The following is a 22,047-nucleotide window of genomic DNA, read 5'->3' as shown; positions in this document are numbered from 1 at the left end:
CGTTAACTTTTAACTTACCCATTAATTTCTATAAGAAAGGTCTTAGGTTCGAATCTCATCTCAATCAAATTTGACATAATTAAGTTTCTCACTCTATTTTACTCTTATTAAATTAAATAAATTAGTAGCTACAACAAAAAAATGATAATATGTATTTATTTAATTTAGAATTATGTGTCTACAATACCTTTATTTGAAAAAATTATTCATTATAAAAAAATTAAATTAAATAAGAGAAATAATTTCATTAGTTATATTGTCTTTATTTTCTTTCATGCAAAGATTCTTTACTTTCAAATTTATCAGCTGATATTATTACATTGTCCATTATCTTATTTTTACAATATCTTGTAATTAAATATCAAAGTTATAGTACAAAATAATGTTATATATTTATTTACCAAGTATTTTATTAATACTATGAAATTTTTTTTAAAAATAATTTAAAGCTAATTATATTAACTACGTTACTTGGGGATTGGTTGACAAAGCGAGTACTCAAATAACCCAACAAATTGAAGTGGAATCACTCTATTTTACTCTTATTGAATTAAATAAATTAGCAGTTACACCAAAAAAATGATACATATGTATTTCTTTAATACCATGAAAAAATAAAAAGATAGTTTGAAACCAATCATATTAACTACTTGGGGAATTTGTTGACAATGAAAGTACTCAAATAACCCATTACCCAGCAAATTGAAGCGAGAAAGTACTTTTTAATATATTTGGACTATATAATATTTTAAATTTTCAAATTTTTATTAATTTATTTAATCTTTTTTCTTAAACTAGAGATTTCTTTATCCACAATAACTCATTCAACAATAATAGTTGAACCAAATGAACCCCAAGCAGAACATCTAAAGGAAAGTCCATAGTTCTTATATCATAATCTCATTGCATGACGTTGTCATCTATGTTACCAACAATAACCGAATTGCAAATAACACACTACCAACAAAAAGGAAGAGAACAAATATTAAAGATGAAGACAATGACAATGTTACTCAAAAGAGAATTAAGAACATACACTTAGAAAAATTCAAACTAAAAGTAGTATTTATTTAGATTATCATTTTTGGACCAAATATTTAGACTATCAATTTTACAAGGTTGCAAACATTTATTTTAGTAATAATTATAATGAATTTTCTATATTATCTTGTATTCATATATTTTAAGTTAGATATTTAAATAAAAAATTCGACATTCAATTACCCATGTATAAACTTCTCCTATATAATCTTGCATTGATATACTTTCAAATATTTATTTAAATATAAACATTGGGCATTAACCTATTCGCCTATAAAACTAGTAATATAATAAGATTTAGCTTATTATCCGTAAGATTGGATTTCCTGTAACAATGATTCCCAATTTGAGTCAGCTTAAGATTTTTAGTCCTTGTAGGCTCTATTTATAAATAGAGCTCACACATGAAAGAGAACAAAGAAGCAATATTCGGCACTGATATTCTGTTTATATTATTTTTTATATATTCTCATATTCATTACTCAACCGTAGAGAAACTATGGATTCCGATCATTATGCCATTTTAGGCTTACCCTCCGGTGAAGAAGGAGCCAGGCTTTCTGATAAAGACATAGCTAAAGCCTATCGTGTAAAAGCTCTGGAGTTACATCCCGATAAAAGACCTAATGATCCAAATGCAAACATCTTCTTCCAGAAATTGAAGGCCTCCTATGAGATTCTTAGGGATAGGAAGGCTAGGAGAGAGTATGACGATGTGCTCAGGGCCAGACGTAACCGGACCACAAAACGCAATTGTATGAATGATGGGAAGCGTGAGAAGATGATGTCCGATCTCGAAAGAGCGGAAAAAGAAGAAGAAAAACGCAGAGATGAAAAAGAAGGAGAAGAACGCATCTGTAAGAAACTGTGGGAGGAAATTGCAGAATTTCGTGCTAAGCATAAGAGAAAACAGGAAGAGGAATTAGCTTCCAGGAATGCTAAAAGACGTGCCGCCGCTGCTACTCCGCCGCCGCCGGGTTGGAGGGAAGAAAATGAAGATGGGCCGTGGAAGAGTCTTGAAAGGTTTCAGGCATACGAAGATTTAGTGTTAGGTAATATGATAAGGGCTGCTGAGAGACAAAAGATGGCACAAAGAGGTACTAGTGGCAATGGAAATTGAAAAGGAAGAATAATTTTGTAATTTTGTAATTTTATAAGTGCTCTGTCTGCATGAAACTGTTCAACTGCATAATTTTGTAATAATTAAGTACTCCTCCTAGCTTGTTTTTGTGACAATTAAGTTGCTTTTGTATTTATAGTGTTTATGTTTTCTATCTGCTTTGTGTGTTCCTGGTCTTTATTTTGCTCCGTGAGCTATACTTTTCCTCCTAATTAACTCTTTCTTCATCAATCAGTGTTTGTGATTGTGTCCATATATTCCGGCAATATTTTGTTTTCTCCGATCGGTCGTTCTGGCCGGAGGTGTGCTCATCTAGACGTCGGTGTGCATGGAAGAGGGTTGGGTGGCTTTGGTACCTGCAATGGGTGACGGTTCTTTAATCTGACTTTGTGAACTCAAATGGCATATATTTGCATGGGGAATTACATTAGAGGCATTATCCAGAATTTGCTTTTGGGTGAAGAATTCTTTAAATGAATTAATCGTGCATGGCAGAATTGGCAAATTGTTGTAAGCATCATGGTTCATGAAGTGTTTTTTCATTTTCTACCTACACTAGTTTAATTATAGTAATCCTAAATTATTATTTTAATTACACTTCAGTTTCATTTCACAATATATGTTATTGTATGATTCTGGATTTTAGTTTCATTTTCAACCCACACTAGTTTTATTATAACAAAACGACAATATCATTTAACAATATACATTATAAAATGAGTTCTGTTTTTTAATTTCATTTTTACACACCAATTGCATTATAATCAAATTAAAATATCATTTTAATTATAGTATTTTAATATAGTACAATTTCACTCTATAATTATAACCTTAGAACACTATGTTGACCATGGTCCACCGTATAACAATTGGGCAGAATTAGTTTGGCCCCCCTTGAGTCTATATTAATTGGTTTGTTGGACTTGACATCTCATGGATGGGGCTTAATTAGATTGCTTTCACTTGAAAGCTTCTGCATTATTTAAAGGTCCAAATTTATTAGATTTGAATTAATTAAGCGATTGTTACCCCATGGACCCGGGTTCACCTTGCTTCAAAGTGACATCATCTAAATTAAAAAAAAAAAATCCTTTTTTGCCTTTTGTCTTTAGAATTTGTTCATCTGTATTCATAATTTTTGAACTTTATATTTTCACAATTTTTGAACTTTATATTCACAATTTCAGAACTGAATATTCATAATAATGTTAGATCTTAATATATAAAATTACAGAACTCAATATTCACAATTGTAGAACTCTATATTCACAATTGCAGAACACTATATTCACAATTTTTTAATTCTATATTCAACAGTATAACACAATTTTTGAAAATTTATATTCACAATTTTTTGAACTTTATATTTACAAAAAAATATCATTGGCTGAAGAAACGGTGCCACTAACGGTATCGTTATTCCATACGCGCGTTTTAAACCTGGGTCCGCCTTGCAATGTGGACCCGAGTCCATGGGATAATTTGCCTTAATTATGGTATTCAGCTGAGGACCTATTTTAATATCTTTTTTTTTTTTTTAAATGGTCTTCTTTGTTGAAGGTCCATTGCACTTGTTTTTTCTTGTAAAATCAAGGGCATGTCCGGTTATTCAATCATATGGTTCACATAACTGTATGGATCACAAGTTGTAACTATAGATTTTCACACTATACAACTACACAGCTATTGAAGTTAATATTTGAAAAAAAATAAAATCCAAATGAGATTCAAAACATACACATGCCAAAATCATTATGAATACATGCTGCCTTCTATATCAATTAGCATCAAAATGGAGGAAAACCTATATATAATGAAACTGTAGTTATATTAAAATGAAATTGGAGTTGTGTTGAAAGACAACTACAGTGTATATAATGAAATTGAATATGTTAAACATAAAAAAAATGACATTGTTTTGATGCCTAGACTACCTGCTTTGTGGACCGCGATCCAGAGTAAAATTTGCGGAGATTAAGGTGCCAAAAATTCAAGAATCCGAAGCAAACTCTGTCATTCTTCCTGCACACAAAAGAGAGAAACCCTGGCAGAATCAAGTTTCAAATTACATAACAGTAGAAGACTTGCTGGCCACAAAAGAGTAGGGTCTTGATGTTGTTCAAAATGTACTTTCCAATTTTTTGTACTTTAATTTCTTTTACAATCAATTCTCATTAGATTGTTTTGGAAACATATACTTTCCAATTTTTGTACTTTCTCTTACAATCAATTCTCATTAGATTGTTTTGGAAATATATACTTTCCAATTTTTGTACTTTCTCTTACAATCAAGGAAAAGGTTCAAATAAGCCCTCCAACTTTACCCAAAAGTACAATTAAGCCCTTCAACATTAGAAAAGTTCAATTGAACACTCAAACTTGTCATTTTGGTACATTTGAACCCAAATGACCGGTTAACAACCGGTCATTTAAGTTTCCGTTCAATATTTCGGCGACGGTCTCGGCGTACGGTGTCTTCTACCATCTGCTCGTCTCCGGATTGCTTCTGCCTCCGTTTCTCCTCATTTTCTTGTATTTTCTCCACTCTGCAAAGAGAAAACTCTATTATGTTCTTCGGTCAATCTACCATCGTTGTTCACATGGTGATTCTTTGGACCCAGGCGTGGATTCCAAAATGAAAACAGAAACTGACCCTAAGCCCTGCAAATTGTTCTTGTTAAAGCTTTAGATTTTAGACTCGATGAAGTTTAACTTTTGATTTATTGATTTTGTTACATGTGAAACTATGGATTTAACCTTCTGGGTCTAGGACTGTTCAATCTAGGGCTGATTAACCCATTCAGGCTTGAAAATCCGGCCACCGGCGGTCGGTCGCAATTCCGCAGAGGCTCAATCGCGGCCAATCATTCGATTCTACAGCATTTCAGATGTCCAGACAGTGTGTTCTTTCATTTCCTGGTCTCCCACGCCAATCTCAAAACCCTAGTCCGATCCACTTTACTACTCGCTTCAATGGATTCTTCCCTTTCTATCAAACTTCGCTTCGTTCCCACGGCATTCAAGTACAGAAAAAGGAAAAGGGGTGAAGATAAAGGAAAGCATATATACAATGTTCCTGCAACCGTACCATTGATTTAATTTACACTTGGCAGTTTGTAAAATTTATTTTCTGTAAATGGGTTTCCATGTTAGAATAATGCTCTGGATCATGAGATTCTCGTAGTTTGTTTGTGCTGTTGTGGTGACAATTGTGCTCTACTTGCCGTCGTTGCAGTCCTTCCCGCCGGCAGAAGCCATCAAATCGTCTAACTTAGACTCCAATCTCCGATTATAATTCCAGCGGTGCTCTCGATCGGTTTCTTTTCGGAAAGCTCCTCTGTGTCGGAGTGGCGGCGAATGTGATTCCACATTGGGTAAAACCGGCGTTTTTAGTCGCCTTCTCCGGCAAGTCACCGGAGAAGGCGACCTTTTGGTCGGTGGGATGTTTTCCGGCAAGCTTTGACCGGTAACATGTTGGTTATCGGTAAATTTGACTTATTTGACTAAAAATAATATGTTTGAGGGTGTAATTGTATTTTTTAAAAGTTTAGGTGTCTAAATTAACTTTTGGTGTAATCTTTAGGGGCCTATTTAACCCTTTTCCCTACAATCAATTCTCATTAGATTGTTTTGGAAACATATACGTTCCAAGTTTTTTGTATTTTCTGCTACCGGGATAATCGTTATTGGATTTTTTCATTCCCGAAATATTTTTATGCATCTTTTAAACCATACAAAAAAGAAAAAAAAAAAAGAGAAGAAAAACATACACAATAAATAAATAAATAAATAAATAAATAAATAAAAATATATATATATATATATATATATATATATATATATATATATAAAATAAGATTTAGCTTATTATTCCTAGGATTAAATTCCTTATTATCAATGATTCCTAATTTGAGTTAGTTTAGAATTTTCCTTGTAACAATGATTCCTAAATAGATCTCCTATCCTAGTATTGGATTATTCCCAATTTGAGCCAGTTTAGTATTTTCCTTGTAGTCTCTGATCTATCTATAAATAGACCTCCGAGAGAACAAGCAAACGATATCCATATTCAACTTTAGAGAAACTATATTCTCTCTCTATTTTCATATTCAACCTTAGAGAAACTATGGATTCCGATCATTATGTCGTTTTAGGGTTACCCTCCGGCGAAGAAGGAGCCAGGCTTTCTGATAAAGAGATAGCTAAAGCCTACCGTGTAAAAGCTCTGGAGTTACATCCCGATAAAAGACCTAATGATCCAAATGCAAACATCTTCTTTCAGAAATTGAAGGCTTCTTATGAGATTCTCAGGGATAGGAAGACTAGGAAAGAATATGACTATCGTCTCAGGGCGAGACGCGATCGGACGGTAAAGCGCAGCTGTATGAAAGATGTTAAGCGTGAGAAGATGATGTCCGATCTCGAAAGAGCGGAAAAAGAAGAAGAAGAGCGCATCTGGTAGAAATTACAGGAGGAAATTGCAGAAATTCGTGCGAAGCATAAGAGAAAACAGGAAGAGGAGTTAGCTTCCAGGAATGCTAAAAGACGTGCCGCCGCTGCTACTCCGCCGCCTATGCCGCCGCCGGGTTGGAGGGAAGAAAATGAAGATGGGCCGTGGAAGAGTCTTGAAAGGTTTCAGGCGTACGAAGATTTAGTGTTAGGGAATATGAGAAGGGCTGCTGAAAGGCAAAGGATGGCCCAAAGAGGTACTAATGGCAATGGAAATTGAAAAGAAAGAATAATTTTGTAGTTTTAATTTGTAAGTACTCGCATGAAACTGTTCAATTGCATAATTTTGTAATAAGTACTCCTCTTAGCTTATTCTTGTGACAGTTAAGTTCCTTTCGTATTTATGGTGTTTATGCCTACTTTGTGTATTACTGATCCTTATTTTGTTATGTGAGCTATACTTTTTAATCTGACTTTGTGAACTCATCTAGACGTCGGTGTGCATGGAATAGGTTTGGGTGGCCTTGGTACTTGCAATGGGTGGCGCGGCTCTTTAATCTGACTTTGTGAACTCAAATGGCATGTATTTGCATGCGAAACTACATTGGAGGCATTATCCAGAATTTACTTTAGGATGAAAAATTCGTTAACTGAATTAATCGTGCACGGCAGAATTGGCAAATTTTACTTGGATCATGGTACATGTAGCTATATTTTAGTTTCATTTGACAAGTTCTGTTTTCAGTTTTATTTTTTACACACTAATTTTATCATGAGCTTATTACCGAAATAGTCCCTCGACTATTGCGAAATTACCAATTTGGTCCTCGACAATTTTTCGTGCCCAATTTAGTCCCTCGACTTTGAAATTTTTAACCAATTTAGTCATCCGTTTATTTCACCGTTAAACATCCGTTAAATCGGGACCAAATTGGTAATTTTGCTATAGTCAAGGGATCATTTCAGTGAAAAATTAGTTACCAATTTGGTCCCTTGACTATTGAAAAATTACCAATTTAGTCACTTGACTATAGCAAAATTACCAATTTGATCCCGATTTAACGGATGTTTAACGGTAAAATAAACGGAGGACTAAATTCGTTAAAAATTTCAAAGTCGAGGGACTAAATTGAGCACAAAAAATTGTCGAGGACCAAATTGGTAATTTCGCAATAGTCGAGGGACCATTTCGGTAATAAACTCTTTTATCATCACAATAACAAAATATTATTTTAATTCTAGTACAATTTCATTTGATAATATATATTATTAGTAGCGGAGCCAGAAAAAGTTTAAAAGCCAAAGCAGAGGAGGATGAAGGATTCAAGTAAAAAGCTACAGAAGGGGATGGAGGCTTCAGGATTCGAACCCTCGTCGTGCATCAACCAACTCGATCAACTAATCAATTACTTACTTTTATATGTTTTCATATACTTATATCTAAAAATATACTATATATACATATACACATACAAAAGCTATATATGGGGTAGGGGTGGGGTGAGTGGGGGCAGCTGTCCCCACTGTCCCATGGTGGCTCCGCCAATGTATGTTATTTTCATGAGCTCTGTTTTGTAGTTTTATTTTTTACCCACACTAGTTTAATTATAATAATGCTAAATGATTATTTTAATTACATTTCAGGTTCATTTGACAATATATGTTATTATATGATTATGAATTTTAGTTTCATTTTCCATATACACTAGTTTTATTATAACAACAATACCTATCGTTTTAATTATACATTTGAGTTAATTACCGGTTTGGTCCCTTGACTATTGAGACTTCACCACTTTGGTCCTCGACAATTTTTCTTGCTCAATTAAGTCATCGACTTTGAAAAAATTAACTAATTTGGTCCTCCGTTTATTTTGGTGTTAAATAGCCGTTAAATTAGGACCAAATTGGTAATTTTGCTATAGTCAAGGGACCATTTCGATAATTAATTTTGATTGAAATGGTCCCTTGACTATAGTGAAAATTACCAATTTGGTCCCGATTTAACGGATATCAAATGGTAAATAAACGGAGGACCAAATACTTTTTTCAAAGTCGAGGACTTAATTGGGCAAGAAAAATTGTCGAGGACCAAAGTGATGAAATCCCAATAGTCGAAGGACCAAATCGGTAATTAACTCTTATACATTTATACTACAGTATCATTTAACAATATACGTTGTTGAATGAGCTTTGTTTTTTAGTTTCATTTCCACACACTAGTTTCATTATAATAATACTAAAATATCATTTTAATTATACTATAGTTTTATTCGACAATCATGATCCACACAGCACTTTGTGGAGCATTGGTCTGCTGTATAACAATTGGGCAGAATTGGTTTGGCCCCCTGGACTCTATATTAATTGGTTTGTTGGACTTGAGATCTAATGGATGAGGCTTAATTAAATTGCGTTGACTTGAAAGCTGCTGGCTTATTTAAAGATCCAAATTTACTAGAAACTGTTCTTTACCTGCAACAGATGTTAATGGTTGTTTCCTACTATTCGGGAAAAAGTAATTAGGCCATCCAACTCAAATAACCTTCAAATAAGCCACTGAACAGTCTGGGCTTGATAAAAAAGAGCAATTAAGCTACTAAACTCGTAAAAAAAGAGCAATTAACAATTTTAACAGGTTAACTTCAAGTTAAAATACAAATAAGCCACTGAACTATCTGGGAAACATCCCCCACTGGGGAAACATCAACTAAGCCATCAAACTCAAATAACTCCCAAATAATTCACTTTTTTTTAATGAGTTAATTTCATTTTTTGCCTTAAATTTATGTGACATTCCAGTTTTAATCATTTTTTATCCGAACATCACTATTTTTTTTAATGAGTTATGGCCAAATATTTATTTAATCAAATAAAAAAAAAATTAAAAAATTAAAAAAAAATTAATTTGCCCCTGGGCGTTGCGAACTAATTCGTCCAGGGGCAAATTAATTTGTTTTTTAATTTTTGTTTTATTTCATTAAATAAATATTTAGCCATAACTCATTAAAATAAATAAATAAATAAATAAATAAATAAGGATGTTTGGATTAAAAAATGAATAAAATCGAAATGTCATGTATAAATTTAAGGCAAAAAATGAAATTAAATCATAAAAAAAGTTAAAAAAAAGTGGTTTATTTGAGAGTTATTTAAGTTTGATGGCTTAGTTGAGTGACTTATTTGTACTTTAACCTAAAGTTAACATGTTAAAAATGATAAAAGTAGAGTTGCTCAAAGTCAAGGATGTAATGTGACAAAATTAAAAGAATATGACTAAATTAGCAATGCTACAATAGTCGAGAACTAAAAGTGGAATTTAATTAAAAAAATGATATATAATATATATATTTTTGTTGAAAGTTGAAAGCTAATTATTTTCACAGTCTATTATAGATTTTATATTTATTATACTTGTTTTCAGAATATAAAATGTATTGAAAAAAAATATAAATGTATTGAGTTGTTTATTATTATTATTGTTATTATTTATGAAAAATATATGTAACTACATTAGATATTTAGGTTGATAGAAAAATAAAATTAGACTATTGGGCATAGGTTTTATCCTGCAATTGAAATGTGACGTTGATTACTATGCAAGTATATACTTATAAGAAAATAAATGTTGGCTTTTTACTACAAGTTACAACTTTTGGCATAATGATAAGTTATAGGATTCCTATTTGTTATTAGGCAATCTAGGATTCATAATCCAAAATATGTATATATAAATAGATCTAAGAGATGACAATCTAATACAAAATTTATATATTTGTATAAAATCATAAAAGCCCTCACAAGGCTGCCTGAGATGGATAATGATTTTTACTACCGTAACAAGCGGGTGCGGACTGACTCGGACTACGAGGGAAGGGGCAAAAAGCCAAAGAAACACGGGGAGGATTTGAAAGTGATGGAAGAGGATAAATCCCCTGTTCTGGGGGCTGGATCATCATCTTCTGTTGACAACTTTCACTTTCTTTCTTCTACTTTTGGAAAGAAGATCAAGGAAGGTGCAGTGTTGAGACGGGAGAAGGAAAAGGAGAAGACAATGTTAGCCAAAAGATCTTGTCAAGCTGGGAGGAGAGAACCAGAGGCGGGTGACATTATTGGATCTTTTGAGAAGCATACTAAGGGGATTGGGATGAAGTTACTTGAAAAGATGGGTTATAAGGGAGGTGGGCTTGGGAAGAATGAACAAGGTATCACAGCTCCTATTGAATCAAAGTTGCGGCCCAAGAACATGGGAATGGGTTTCAATGACTACAAGAATCCGAATCCCCTCTTTCTCCTACCCACAAAAGAGAGAAGGTTTACATAACAGTAGAAGAATTGCTGGCCAGGAAGCAAGAACAGCGTTTTCACCTTGTTGAAAAGGTGTTTGATATGAGGGGTCCACTAGTTCGGGTGCTGACAAACCTGGAGAACTTAAATGCCGAAGAAAAAGCAAGGGAAAATGATATTCTTCAGTACAATGTCGGGTTGATTACTGATTTAGCAGAGCTTGACTTTCAAAAAATTGATCAAGATTTGAGAAACGAGAGGGAGACAGGGATTGCTCTGCAGAAAGAGAAGGAGAAACTCCAAGATGAGGCAGTTCAACAGAAAAAACAGCTTGAAGTACATTATGAATGAATTGGACCGGATAGATAAAGAGAGTAAAGAGGGTATATTGACTCTTGACTCACTTGTGAACTCGTTTCTCGACTTGCAACAACATTATGCTGAAGATTATAAACTTTTTAACTTGTCATCCATAGCGTGCTCGCATGCCCTGCCTCTGTTTATTAGAGTATTTCAGGGATGGGATCCACTCCAAAATCCAACACATGGATTAGAGATTATTTCCTCGTGGTTGCAAGACAACTCTTTTGGTTTCTCTGATAGTGATATGGCAAATCCTTATTCTGAGTTGTTTATGGAAGTAGTTTTTCCTGCTATAAGAATATCTGGGACCAACACTTGGCAGGCTAGGGATCCAGAACCCATGCTTGGATTTCTGGATTCCTGGGAGAAGCTGTTGCCTACTGGAGCCCTTCACACCATTCTGGATAACATTGTTTTGCCAAAATTAGTAGCTGCTGTGGATTCATGGGATCCCCGTCGAGAGACAATTCCAATCCATTCTTGGATTCATCCTTGGCTGCCCTTGTTGGGACAAAAACTGGAAACATGCTATGACACTATACGTTGCAGGTTGGGAAATGTACTTAATTCTTGGCACCCTAGTGATATGTCTGCATACTACATTTTGTCACCTTGGAAGACTATTTTCAATCCAAGCAGTTGGGGAGAACTGATGGGAAGATTTATTGTCCCAAAGTTGCTGGCTGTCATGAATGAATTCCAAGTAAATCCAGCCAATCAGAGCCTCGATCAGTTTTACTAGGTCCGGGCATGGGCTACTGCTATTCCCATTCATCAAATGCTTCCACTTATGGACATCTTCTTCAACAAGTGGCAACAAGTTTTATACCATTGGTTGTGTTCAAATCCAGACTTTGAACAAGTTACAAAATGGTTTTTAGGTTGGAAAGAACTTTTGCCACCTCAACTTTTTGCAAACAATCATATCCGGTATAGGTTCATTGTTGGTCAGGATATGATGAATCAAGCTGCCGAAAACAGAGAGGTAGTCCACCCAAGTTTAAGGGATAAAATGAGTTATCTCAGAGCGCTTGAAAATATGCAATTTGAGACTGAGAAGAACGTAGCAGCTCAACAAGGAGACAGTGGATCGGAGCTCAGTTTGAAAGCAATAATTGAAGCTCATGCGCAGCAGAATGGTTTGCTATTCAAGCCAAAGCCAGGAAGGACACATTATGGTTATCAAATATATGGCTTTGGTAGCTTAAGCATAATAATAGACTCTCTGAATGAGAAGGTGTTTGCACAAATTGAGGATAAATGGTCTCCCATGTGTCTCGAGCTGCTTTTGGAGTTACAAAATCGGAGGCAATGATAAAGAAAGAAAAATTTTTATTACATATTTGGATGATAAACTTTGCATTGTATTTTGTGGATGTTAATTTATTCATGTAATCTCCATTGCAACTTATTTTTGTGGGCTGCATTCCAGGTTTGCAGCAGTTTGTGTAATGAAGCAGACGTTTTGATTCATCACTCGGGCAAAGTTTTAATTGATTTTCATCAGTTTTAGTTTATTGTTAGAAGTGTTTGCTGTTTGTTTAGTGCTCTCCCTGTCCCAAACTGATATGTGAACATAAAACCTTTGTTATGATACAATCACTCAAACAGTTTAAATCCTTATCAGACTGGCCCACCAATTATGTACTTACGTTAATACATTCACTATCTCTTAATCTCTATTAATAATTTAATATAGTGAAACTCTACCACTCCCATTCTAATTTACACTAGCAATTATAATTGATTAAATTTTTAATCAAGAAATTTCTTAACTTAACTAACAGTAAACCAACCACGTTTTTTAAAAAAAAAAAAAAAAAAAACAGTAAACCAACCACAATACATTATATATATGAAATTGAACTTTCAATGTGGGAGTAATTATATTATATATTTTGGCTTTGGGAAGCAAGTTGATGTCGGGCAGACATGATTGATTTGTGTACATTCATCCAAAGGTTGTCTGATTGAGGGGAAAGCAATAGGCGGTATCCCATTATTATTTTATCAACTTGGATTTATGAGCTTTGGAATTTGCCGGTTTTCTTCGAATAGCAACGTTGTTTAACCAACCAATCAACCTCAATTTAAAGTTTCCTTTCAACATTATTTCTTTTTTGCTTTATACGGAGTAGCAAATAATTCACGGCATATATGTAACGTAGTATCCACTTGCACAAATTATTACTTCCGCCGATTTGACGTCCTAGGCGGCTCCAATGCATCTTGCCCTTAAATGAATATAATAACATTTTTTTCTAAATATGGAATATTATATTGTTTGTATATATTAGTAGTTTAATTAATTTTAAATTCGTTCAAATATAATATGATTATTTGGAGACAGATCGAATTGAAAATTTATGATTAATGTTTGTATTTAGATCATTGGCCTAAGTGATTTAATTTGATTGCAAATTACAAGAGTATAGATTAGCTAGAGAAACAATGTAACTAGAGCAATTGAATGGTAATAATTAAGGAATTAGAGCCTCCTTCAGTTTGAGAAGTTGCTCCTATAATATCGTTAGTGAGACTCGATCCCTGATTTATTCCCCCAAGCTTCACCCCTATAACCAGTTGAGCTACCCATTTAGTCATGTAGCGAACATATTGAGAATACATAACTTGATTGGGTGGTTAGGTTGCAAAAGGTGTGCTATTGACTTGGTGGCATGGTGGGTTTATCCCTATTCAACTCCCTGCCGCCTAATTAAGATGGGGTTTCCATGGATGAGAAAGGGGAGTTTTAATTTGCATCAGTACGGAACACAGTTGATCTCTGTTACAAGTAGGGAGGTGGCAGAAAATGGGTGGAGAACAAGTCATGAAAGCAGGCAGGCATATTTCAGTTTAAGGGGAGAAATGAATGATCATTGAAAGGTTGTCATTTGTAGGAGAATCTATCCTAATCTTTTAGCACTAGGACAAGCAAATTCTATGAATGGAACAACAACACATACATACGTGGGAAGAAAACAAAAAACCCACTGTACTGGTTGGTACCCAGATCAGAGGATGAAATTGAAAGATTCGCATCAATCATCATCATTGTCTCCTCTCCTCTCATCTACTTTTGGGGCCTTCATTGCTAGCACTCTCATCTGCTTCCCATAGGAACAATGGAGCCCCGGCCCGCTCGAGTAATCATTCCTTATTCGTGAAAACCCATCATTTCATAAACAAATCAAACTCCACTTCAATTTTCCCTATTTGGGAATTGAAAGCTAGCTGTCCTCTAATATAATGCTGCAGGTTGATATATGCTGTAATAGCATGTGTTAGTCGAGTTTTTTTTTTTTTTTTTAAATAGGATTGGGAAAAAAGATCCCATCTAATTTGATCGACAATATTGCAAAGTTTTCATCATTATTAAACATTTTTCCTATTCTTTTATGCTTGGTTGCGGTAGGCACTAGTCGGACGGTATACTAAGGCCTAACGCCTAAGAGGTCTAGGCGGTGACCTATAAAAACAAAAAATTAATTATGTGTTCATATATTTTATATATATATATATATATATATATATATATATATATATATATATATATATCTTACTTCTCTTACTTATATAAATAAATAAATTTAAATATATATAAATGTAATAATAAAATTAACAGGCCGACTCGCTCTAGTTAACTCGGCTAACTCTGCCGAGTTAACTCGGCCAAATTCGACCTAGTCGGCCGCCAACTCGGCCCAGTCCGCCGAGTTAGACGCTAGGCGGACGCCTAAGGAACAATTCACTTCGGTCCAGGAGCGCCTAGCGCCTAGGCGGGGATTTTTGCAACAGTGCTTTTATGTAAACTTGATATATAATAAAATGTTTATGAATGACCACGATTAATCAATGAATCTTGTTTAATTGACATCCTACCATCCAAAATTCTTATACACAAATATCTATCTTTATAATGTTTAAGTTGTTCTTAATTAATAATAAATATAAATATATGCTATAGTAATAATAACAACAACAATTATTATTTTATTATGATCATGTGTGAGTAATATAATCCTCTTTGGAGGGATATAAGGATGACTAGGTTCATGGAGATGTGGCATTGAATTGGTTGAGTAAGATAGATGAGACTTGGCTTTGATCGATGATGTTGATTAACATGATTGAGTTCTAATTAGAAAGTGATTACCTAGCTAGTTAATCTAGATTCAAGGGATTAATTAACCTTAGTTTGTCTTTAAGAAAAGGGAAGTATGGAGTGTCAAGATCAAGGTGTTTGATGAAATGTCACTTATGAGTCATGAGAATGTTCTTTAGCATTTTAAGAGTATGGAATGACATTGAGAAATGCTTCATCTCGATTAAAAGGTATCTGTTATCAAGTCAATTGACTCTTTCTCTAGTTATCGAATTGGTTACATTATCGAGATCTAATCTAAATTTCTATTCCCCTCCTCCTTTCTTATTATTTGTTATTCATGAGATATCTTTTAAATTATCTTGATTTGTTTCAAATAATTGATAGTATTTATGACTTTTGTGGATACTTTTTCATTTTTATATTTTATTGTGAATTATTGTGAATATAAAAATAAAATTTATTACGATAGTTTCCAAAAAAAAAAAAAAAGTTCTATGTCGAGTTATTATAAGGTGGCATAACTATGTTTCTCCTGAATAGAAGGTCACAGGTTGAACTCCAACATCTCGTCATGGAAGACTAAAAGATGTGTCTACATGCACACCTTCTAGTCATCAACATTAATGTTAAATTAGGCAAGGTTAACATCATTTGCACTAAAACTTTATAATAATTAAATAATGTTAGTTGTGTTAAGTATATATTGGTCCTTCAAATTTATTAACTACTTATGATTATGGACCAATATCATTATAAGTTAACGTCATTCTAAGAATATTACAAAATTTTATTTACTTTCTACGTTTCTTCCTTTGGCATAGAGAAACTAATTTTATGATGCACACAAGTTAATGATACAATGCATGCTGAGTGAACTATCCATAAATGGCATGTGCATATGCATGCATTTATAGAGAGGGAGTCGAAATTAAAAACTAATTAAAGAATAAAATTGTTAAAAGTCAACAATGACGGTAAAATATTGCTTTCAATAGAACGTCACGCACTCAAGCTTTCCATTTTTGTAAGTAATATTTTTTAAAAAAATATTTTATTGATTGTGAATAAATTCACTAAATTTATATAAATTAAACAGAACAGTTTGACTTATTAATCAAATATAAAAAAAAAATTCATTCAAGTAATAATGCCACATGCTAGGGAGTAAACTTATGAGATGAATATAATATTCGTCATTGATTAATTAACTATAGGAAAAATAGCACTCCTAACTCTTCAATTGTTTTCGAATTATAAATCTAATTGATCTCTTTCAATTTTTATAAATATGATCTTTTCATTGTTAAATATGTTGTAAATTTAATTTAGTTCTCCAATTCACTGAGACAACAAATTTAATTATTACCCGCATGGCAGCTTAGTTGATCTTTGGAAAGAAAGGTCAAAAATCGAGTCTCACTAGCGGCAAAATGAGAAGGGCTCATTGTGCGCAGTAAGCAAATGTCTAGCCTCTATGTTTACCATGATTTACATCCTTTTAGATGCTCTGTTGGGGGCGTGGGGGCCTTTGGATTGGGGATTCTACCTTTTGGGAAGAACAAATATAATTATTTTGTATCTATAGTTTTATAGGGACATGCTTGTAATTTTAATATATTTTGAAAAGATTACACTTTTCATCCTTAAGTTATAAGGTAATTGTAGAATTCGTCCATAAGTGTTCGCCATGCTCACTTTTCGCCACTAAGTTATCATTGGGGTGGTATTTTTCGTCATTTTATTAACTTTTCATTCTCACTTTTCGCCCCTAAGTTATACTAAAAGTTGCAAATTTCGTCCCTAATGTTTTGTTAGTAAAGGGACGGAAAGTACAACACCAATGACAACTTAGAGACGAAAAGTGAGCACGACCAACAATTAGGGACGATTTATACAATTATCGTATAACTTAGGGATGAAAAATACAATTTTCCTATATATTTTCTATTAGGTTATAAAACTAACCCTAAATACAAAAGGAACAGAGGTAATAACCAATATAGTCCAAACTATAATGGTTTTACTCAATTTAGTCCTAAATGGCTTTTTGTGCTCAATTTAGTCATCAACTTTGATGATTTTACACAATTTAGTCATTTGTTAAAAATTCGGTTAGTTGACTGTTAGAAATAGAGACATAATGGTAATTTCTCATCCTTCATCCTATTTGAGATGCTTCCTTCTTCTTCTTCCCCTTATTAAGATCCACACAGAAATACAAATTTTTGTATCAAATCAACTTCAACCCTAAATAAATAAATACGGAGTAAATAAATATTTGGGTACGAAGATTTACATTTCTGCATGGATCTTAATAAGGGGAAGAAGAAGGAATCATCTCATTGAAGGATGAGAAATTATCACTAGGACCCTATTTCTAACTGTCTACTAACAAATTTTTAACAAATAACTAAATTGGGTAAAACCATCAAAGTCGATGACTAAATTGTGCACAAAAAGTCATTTAATACTAAATTGAGTAAAATCACTATAATTGAGGACTATATTGTGTATTAACTTAAAAGGAACATGACTTATCAGTTACGCAATGACTGAACTTACCACTCGTTTAGAAATTTAAAAACTAAATTTATAAAAACTAAAAAAAGAGAATATAATATATTATTCTCGTAACGTCTAACTCAAAAACAATTAATGAAAAGACTAAAAATACAATTTTCTCTTAACTATATATTATAAAACTTTTATTTTCAAGTGTTAGGTAGTGAGAAATGCATGAAACCAAACGTGTAAGTGACATTACTCCGCAGATTGTGAAACAACATTTTTCTAAATTAGTATAACATATTTTAAGTGGCATCCGGTGTCCCGGTTAACACTCTCACATGGATGATGGGAGTGGGTTCGAGCTTCAGTGAAGGTAACTGTTTACTCTTTATGCTTCATTAGGTTAAAAAAGTAACTATAAACAGATACTACATTGTAACAGAGTCACTAGTACTAAAAAAAAAATTAGTACAACATAAATGGGAAGGAATTGAATGGTGGGAAAATTGGTGTTGTCGTGGCCGCTTGGAAACCTTACGTACATTAGTTTCAAAAATAAATCCACTTTCTAAACTTGGAAAGTCTCTAAAACCAAACATAGGAGGGAAGATGACTACACTTAGATGACAGGGAAATTTTTTTAAAAGGTGTCTCTTAGATATTTCTATTTTTTCTCCCGGACCACTCTGCTTCCTCTTCCATTATTCTACTTTATTCTGCTAGGTGTCTTTGATTGCCTGATTGGACCACGAGCATTAAAAAAAAAAAAAAAAAAAAAACTTTATTTTTGTATGAAGAATTTTTTTATTTTTTAAAAGAATTTTGTGTTTCAACAAATTTGATGATAAAATATAAATTGTGTTTGCAAGTATAGAGCCAGAAATTTCATTTAGTCGGGACGAAAAATTAAAACAAATGTGATATTTTGAAAGAAAAATTAATCAAGTAGTGAAATTTGATTCTTGACCTCTATTATACAATATATATATATATATATATATATATATATATATATATATATATATATATATATATATATATATATATATATATATATATATATATATACATACTTAACCATCTAAATAAACTACTTCATTTTTGAGTAATTTATATCTATATTATTTACTGATATCTAAGCATTTATTTTATATATATATATATATACACATATATACACACACACAAAGTGCATGTCCCTTATATAAGGGGTGAGGGAGGGGAGCAGCTCTGAAGCTGTCCCCATACTGGCATGGCTCCGTCCCTGTGTGTTTGAGATTGATTTGATTTATGAATTTTTGCTCGCTCATAGGAATCTTGTATCGAATATTTATTTTAAATATTTATTATTTTATTTACTATTTTTAAACTTAAATTTGGGCTCATATAGCATGTAGTGACATCCCTTATATAAAAGGTCATGAGCTCGGATAATACAATGTAATATGGTCAATTGTATTAAAAAAAAAATTTCTTACCCTTAATCTTTAAATTTTTACTCCATGTTTGCAAGTCGTACAAATGGGTTGTCATCGGCATCCATCCAGGAAAGAAATAAGAGCTTCGCAGCTGTCTATGTATCAAGATGAATGAATCAGATGTAATAATAAGAATGCTTCGCAGCCGTTTATGTATTCAGATCAATGAATCAAATGTAATTTTGAAAAAATGACACGATGACATTTTCGTAAATAACTCAAATTTAGGTGCAAGTAATTATGTTATAAGTGTAAGTAAAATCACTAACAAGTGCACCTATTTTCACTTACAAGTGCAAGTAATTTACCTTGTTAGTATTCTTGTATCTAGGTGCAACCAATTATAACATTAGGTGCATTTAGTATTAATGTTCAGTGTACATTTACTTGCACTTAGGTTCACAATATAAAACTGCTACTTGCACTTATAATACATTTTACTTGCACTTCGATATTCAAATTTACGAAAATGTCACCGAGTTTTTTTTTTTAAATCAGTGTTTATGATCTGTTAGATCTGGACACGTGAACATATGACATGCGCTCTCATTTCTTTTATGAGCGAGTGGTTCGCACCTGAACGTACTCCTCTCTCTCTCTCTATATATATATATATATATATATGCTTTAATTATGTGATTTTGGTCTAATCTTAAATTTTAGGAGGGAGCTGATGAGGTGGCCGTGATTGCAGAGGATGTGTTATTGCACGAGTGATGGTGTAATTCTTTTGTTTTCTTGAGCTTTTTTTTAAAATAAAAAAAAATTATTATTACACTTAATTAATGTGGCCAAGGTTTTTTTTTTTTTTTTTTTTAAGGGTTTAGGGTTATTAAAAGAGTAGTTTTTACTAATTTTTTCAAATTTCTTTTGTAATTTTTAAAAACCATATGTATATCTTAAAATGATATGTGAGAGTCATTGACTCGAAAATTTTGAGAGTTTAAATTTTAGACTCCATACTAGGATACATCCGCACAATACGAAAAAAATTTATAACTTTTTATAGCACATTGAGTAATAACTAGTGTTACATATTGATGGAGTTATGGGCCTGCTGGACCCAATGTTAATTGGGTCAGGTAGTGGAGATTCAGAGTAACAAATTATTGTGTGGATCATGGTCCACCTAGTGTTGCGTGGATCATAATAAAAAGTACATTTTTAATATACTAAATGTACATTATTTGTGTACTGAATGTACATTATACAATATAATATATATTCAGTACACAAATAATGTAAATACTCTGAATACAATGTACAGTTTTAGTATATTAAAAATATATTAATTTTATATTGAATGTACATTATTTAATAGTATGATCCACACAATAATGATTGGCAAATTATGCTATGGATTCGGGTTCACCTTGCAAGGTGGACCGTGGTTCAAAACACGCGTATGGAATAACGGTTGAATATAGAGTTCTGTAATTGTGAATATAGAGATCTTTAATTGTGAATATAAATTTAAAAATTGTGTTATATTGTTGAATATAGAGTTCTGTAATTGTAAATATAGAGTTATAAAATTGTGAATATTAAGTTCTGTAATTTTATATACTGAGATTTAAAATTGTGAATATTCAGTTCTTAAATTGTAAATATAGAGTTCAAAAGTATGAATATAGAGTGCAAGTAAAATGTACGCTGAGCTCAATAATAAGTGCACCTAATGTTATAACTAGTTGCACATAACGTTATAAGTAGTGCACCTAGGTGCATGAATGTTAACAAGGTAAATTACTTGCACTTGTAAAAATATGTGCACTTGTAAGTGAAAGTAGGTAAACTTATAACACAATTACTTGCACTAAAGTTTGAGTTATTTACGAAAATGTCACTGCGTCATTTTTTTAAAATTACATATGATTCGTTGATCTGGACACGTAAACGGCTGCGAAGTGTTCTCAGTTCTCTCCTGGGCAATGGTTTGCACCTGAGCGCGCCCATATATATATATATATATATATAGTAGAGTTCAAGTGCGGCCGCGCCTTAACGTGCAGTCAGTGCGGCCGCGCCTTAACATGCGGTTAGTGCGGCCACACCACTATGTATACAAATATACATTACTCAATGTTAGAAAATTCACAACACAAATATGCACCATTAGGTACGTATCATAAAAAAGCACACCACTAGGTATGCTAATATACACCACACAGTGTTCGAAAATGCACAAATAGGGGCAGTGGACTTATGATGCATTATTTTAGGTGTGTTCTGTGTTTTTTAATTTTTTTTGTGTATTTTCATTGTTGTGCATTTCCTAACATTGAGTGGTGTATATTTGTATACATAGTGTATATACTGCACCGACTGCTCAAGAATGCGCGGCCACATATGAACAGATTTATATATATATATATATATATATTCACACACACTGCACCATACATACCTATTCTTGGCAGAAAAGGAAAAGGTGTTACTGTAGTCTAACATGGGTACAATGAAATTAACCTTAAAAAAGACACACAGAAAAAAAAAAAAAAAGAATTTAAACATAAAAAATAGTATATACTACCATACGTAGGCTGTAGATACAGATGCAGCGTAAGAAGGAAATAATAATGAATAAAATGTGGCAACGTGCAGCGTTTCGTGGATCCTATGCAAGGATAAAAAAAATCTAGCGACTCTGATGTGGTCCTGTCCTGTCTTAAACCACTCTTAGAAAAGAGTTG

General features: G+C 32.9%; 2 protein-coding genes and 1 pseudogene across 2 annotated transcripts; all 3 read left to right on the top strand.

Annotated features, from left to right (window-relative positions):
* The first annotated feature begins 1,540 nt into the window (after positions 1–1,540).
* On the top strand, positions 1,541–2,161 carry LOC115998838 (dnaJ homolog subfamily C member 17-like). Its single transcript, XM_031238500.1, has one exon. It carries the CDS (start codon positions 1,541–1,543, stop codon positions 2,159–2,161), a length of 621 nt encoding a protein of 206 aa, XP_031094360.1.
* A 4,126-nt stretch (positions 2,162–6,287) lies between these two features.
* Positions 6,288–6,890, top strand: LOC115998837 (dnaJ homolog subfamily C member 17-like). The gene is made up of 2 exons (XM_031238499.1): positions 6,288–6,530; positions 6,633–6,890. The coding sequence occupies exons 1-2, from the start codon at positions 6,288–6,290 to the stop codon at positions 6,888–6,890; spliced, it is 501 nt and encodes a 166-aa protein (XP_031094359.1).
* Positions 6,891–10,424: 3,534 nt separating this feature from the next.
* On the top strand, positions 10,425–12,575 carry LOC115998836 (annotated as a pseudogene).
* The last annotated feature ends 9,472 nt before the right edge of the window (positions 12,576–22,047 follow it).

This window comes from Ipomoea triloba, chromosome 12 (genome assembly GCF_003576645.1).
Source record: "Ipomoea triloba cultivar NCNSP0323 chromosome 12, ASM357664v1".
NCBI classification, from domain to species: Eukaryota; Viridiplantae; Streptophyta; class Magnoliopsida; order Solanales; family Convolvulaceae; genus Ipomoea; species Ipomoea triloba.
This window is presented reverse-complemented; position numbering and strand designations above follow the sequence as displayed.